Source organism: Eurytemora carolleeae, unplaced genomic scaffold (assembly GCF_000591075.1).
Source record: "Eurytemora carolleeae unplaced genomic scaffold, Eaff_2.0 scaffold584, whole genome shotgun sequence".
NCBI lineage: Eukaryota > Metazoa > Arthropoda > Copepoda > Calanoida > Temoridae > Eurytemora > Eurytemora carolleeae.
Genome location: NW_019396595.1, coordinates 1 through 4,193, shown reverse-complemented (window position 1 = coordinate 4,193; position 4,193 = coordinate 1). Strand labels below are relative to the sequence as shown.

General features: G+C 31.7%; 1 protein-coding gene and 1 long non-coding RNA gene across 2 annotated transcripts; both read left to right on the top strand.

The window, feature by feature from the left end:
- Positions 1–544: 544 nt before the first annotated feature.
- On the top strand, positions 545–1,745 carry LOC111706073 (uncharacterized; the record flags this gene model as incomplete). Its single annotated transcript, XM_023478830.1, is given in 4 exon segments — positions 545–686; positions 907–964; positions 1,103–1,169; positions 1,695–1,745. Coding segments are annotated over 4 exon segments (318 nt in total), but the record flags the coding sequence as incomplete, so codon positions are not given.
- Positions 1,746–2,231: 486 nt separating this feature from the next.
- LOC111706072 (uncharacterized) lies at positions 2,232–4,186 on the top strand. Its single transcript, XR_002766132.1, has 3 exons — positions 2,232–2,434; positions 3,137–3,276; positions 4,108–4,186. It is a non-coding gene; the product is annotated as an uncharacterized LOC111706072 (long non-coding RNA).
- The last annotated feature ends 7 nt before the right edge of the window (positions 4,187–4,193 follow it).

The following is a 4,193-nucleotide window of genomic DNA, read 5'->3' as shown; positions in this document are numbered from 1 at the left end:
GGGTTTTCCGACGCTACTAGCTTCATCGTTCGGTTTACAAACAAAGAAATTGAATCTTTGACACAAACTCAAATTTTCCAATTTCTAAATCTTTGAAACCTGACCGCGTAAACCTTTGATATTTCAATTTGAGATTATTTGATCTAACATTTCAGTTTAAAATATCTAATGTCTACGAGATTGGGTTTCAAAGATATAGGGATTAGAAAATCTGGGTTTCTTGCAAAGACTAGAATTAATAAGAGGCGACTATTTATGACTGCAGTTTCAAGTAACCTTAATTTTAAAAAAGAGAGACATGTCCGATTCACAGCGGTACACTGAAAAACTATATTTGATAAATAATGTAGGAAAAGTGTTTATTGTTTCTAAAGCAGAAATGCTCAAGTCACTTTTTCCGAGAAACCACAAAAAAGAGTAGATAATGGCTATCTTAAGCATTCCTAGCTTTCAGACAAAGCTTTTAAGGGTACCGTTGTGAATTTTAAATGTCACTCTAAAATTAGAGATTCACTTGAAATAACGTCAACAGTTCCTTTAACAGAATAGTTGCCGGTGTTTCCTTGACTGTTGACTGGACTCTGCTTGATTTAACAAAAGCTGTGAGTTTTGAACTGATGCTTCCAACGACATCTTCTAACAACAAAACCAAGTTAAAATCCAGCGCTGGAATCCTTTTCACAAAGGTAGTGTAACTAATATGTCATTTCATTGAAAGAAACTGATTCCAAAAAGGGGGTATGCAATTTAAAATGCATTTAAAGAGACTTTTAAAGAGGTAAAGGCTAAAACCTAGAAATTTTAGAAGTTGATCGCGACCAATATTTATTTAATAAGTATATGTTTAGGATATATTGAGGGCAGTAACACTGGATACAAAAAAAAAACAAATAAATTTATGTTTAGGATATATTGAGAGCTGTGATGTTGGATACATACAAAACTAATGATTCATTTCTTTCAGGTCAAATTCATCTTCCCATATTTACTTATTGAAAACTAGTCACTTTAATCTTAAAGTTTTCCTGTTTGAAATTTTTATTTTGCACTTTTCCTTTAACCATTTTTTGGTAATTTTGGTGACGTGTCCCTTTATGTTTAGGAAAATATATATCAGCTACACTGCAGGAGATAGTTTCAGACGAAGCTGTTCAGAATAGATCTGCCAGGCAAATATTCTTCTTGTAAGCGTAATTGTATGATTCTCCATCCCCGATTTACTCCTGAAACCTTAAGCTGATTAATAATTCGAAAGATAATGTAGTTATTCTGGCTCGAAAAGGGTTAAATTCAGATATTTCTACATTGCTTCTTAAAAGAAAAGTATAGAAAAATTAAAAAAAAAACAAGATTAACAAATAATTGGTTTAATTTGTCAGATTGTTTTTTATTAGTATTTGCAGTTTGCACCTCTTTTAATTAAAATCATTTGTATGTCATTGTCAAGCTGTCAACTGAATTTTCTGTATAACATTCTAAGTTTCTAACTGATACAAGAATAGACAAATCAAGGCCAGTTTCTTGTTTAACTTTGCGAAACAAATCCATCATTTACTTTCAAGAGATACCGGGAGCAAATCAATTTTCAGAAAGAATCCCAAATATATCTCAGAACTAATTTATTCTACTCTTAACTGAAGCCAATGAAATTTGATTAATTTTGTAAAAAAAAGATAGAATTATATTGAATTTAGTGCCTACCACCCAAACCATATCAGGAAAACAAGGCATATGCTTAGTTTCAGGTACATTTCAACATTTTAATATTTATATTATTATTTTTTTGCTTTTTTCACAAATAAGATATTCACGAAAAAATAAGAATCTATGAATAGGAGTAAATTTTGGAGAGCAAAAAAGTCTTTAGATTAAAAATCACTTTGAGAATCTTAAATTTATGAAATCTTCTTTATTCCAATTGATTGCAGGAAAATCTATTATTCTTATTTTTTTATGTTAACAAATAAACATCATAAAAAATTTTGTTGGTTTTAAAACAATTATCAAAAAAATAATAAAAAATATTATTATGATTAGTTGTGGGTTGATTGTAAAAACNCAACCTTAAAACCTTTATCTGATCAATAATGTGGAAGATATTGTCGTTTTTCTTAGTTTAAAAGTGCTTAATTCTGATAATTCCTATACATATTCCTGCATGAAAAGAGAAACCACAATAGAAATAATCCGTTTTCAAAATTATATCTAATTCATATTTTTTCAGACAAAGCTTTTAAGAATACCATTGTGCATTGCCTTCTTTGTACGGAGGTTAATATAAATTTGGCTTACAGTCCCTTTAATCCGTTTTTAAAACTTTGGAAACAGGAGAAACTCTATATTTGATCAGGATAAGTCGGTTGGGACAGAAGAGAAGAATGAGACTGAAAAATTCAGGAGAAAAAAAATTAAGAATGATGCTTCAAAAATAAAGGTATTGAATAATGATATTTGTGACTAACAAACATATTTTTGTTTATCAGACAGTTGCAATAAACATATGTTTTGTTCTTGGATCATTATATGGTACAGGGGTACCCATGGTCACATAGTATAAGACTGTAAAGACGATCTAAAACTTTTAAAGAATGACGTTCCCAAGGTTCACAATAACCCTGAGGCAGAAGCCCAAAGGAGTTACGCGTAGTCGGCGTAGAACTGGCTTTCTCTCTGCCTTTTCTACAGAAAGAGAGAGCCTGTTCTCAGCCGACTACGCGTAACTCTAGAGATATTGTGAACGAATACATAAATCATAATATAGTGTCCTATCTGCTATTTTAATTAATCTATGGATATAGTCCTTTAATAGCTTATTATTTGGTCAAGCAAAGAAACAAAACAAGTTTAAAGTTGCAGAGAATCATTGCTATGTTTTAGGTACATTGGACTATTTAATCTTAAATCTATTAGTCGTCTTCCTATTCCACAGATTTATAGGTCCCACTCTATGCTTTACTTAATTTTTTTCGGTCATTCTCTTAAAATTCTAATTTTTTATTGTTCGATAGTAAGTGCCGTTTTTACAGGGTTTCCCCACAAAGTATACGTTAAAGACGACTGCGGAGAATTGTTTGAGTTTATTTTCCATGTGAGTGCCACAATGTCTGATAGATTGTTTCTTTTACACTCTGTATAGGACAGTGCTGGAGAAACCCCGGTCCCAAACAAAGACGACTTATCATCAGAAGAATTTGAAACTAAAGCTGCTGCTGGAGACACAGACGAGATTTTTATGGATTTAGTTTTGAAACAAAGAATTGCAAGACGGATTGTAAGGTGAAAAATTCATTTAAATAATAAAGCTCTGCGCTCATGTATATATATTTTTATATTTATATGTTAGCTATAGCTGGCAAAACGGGGGTACCCTGGGTAACATAAGATAATAAAAATAGTAAAATCGAAATTTTTTTCTTCAAAACTCGATTTTTTCCCAAATATCGATTTTCAACAATTCCACGCACAATGCCGCACACTTCAGCTAGTATAGTAAACTTATGTAAAAAACTATACTTGAAGAACTGGACCATATAAGGCGTATTACGCAATAGCGAAACATTTTATCATTAATTAGATAATATTATAATCTTTCTTGCTGCATCCCTTAACAAAAAATAGAATTGGTATGACAACATTGTTTTTTTTCCCAACACCTGTCGTGTTAATATTGAAAAAGAATATTTTATTGCAGCAAATATTACCAGGGGCGTATTCAGGAATTTGTCCGGGGGCTTACATTTTTTATCTTTCCAGGGGGGGCTCAGCACCCGTTGGGGCCTGAAAACCCCCTGAAATCAATAGATTTAACTGGTTCAGGGGGGGCTTAGCCCCCATAGCCCCCCCCCCTGAATACGCCTCTGAATATTACCATTATATAGTTATAGCTGTAAATTTTACTAAGACTAGCACTCTTTCGCTAATTGCAGCAAATATTACCATTGTATAGTTATAGCTATAGATATAGTTATGCCCATTCGATAATCAATATGCCTTTTCTATGTAGATAAATAGACAATTTTTATTAAAATCAAAATTGAACGGAAAAACTCTTTCGCATGGGAAATCAAAGGGTGTTTCCAGTTTTCTTGATTTTTTATTTTTCTTTAGGAATTTCCGAGAGAAACGAAGAAGAGAGAATTTTCTAGATTTAATTTTGAAAAAAAGAATTGCAAGACGAATATTAAGGTAACATT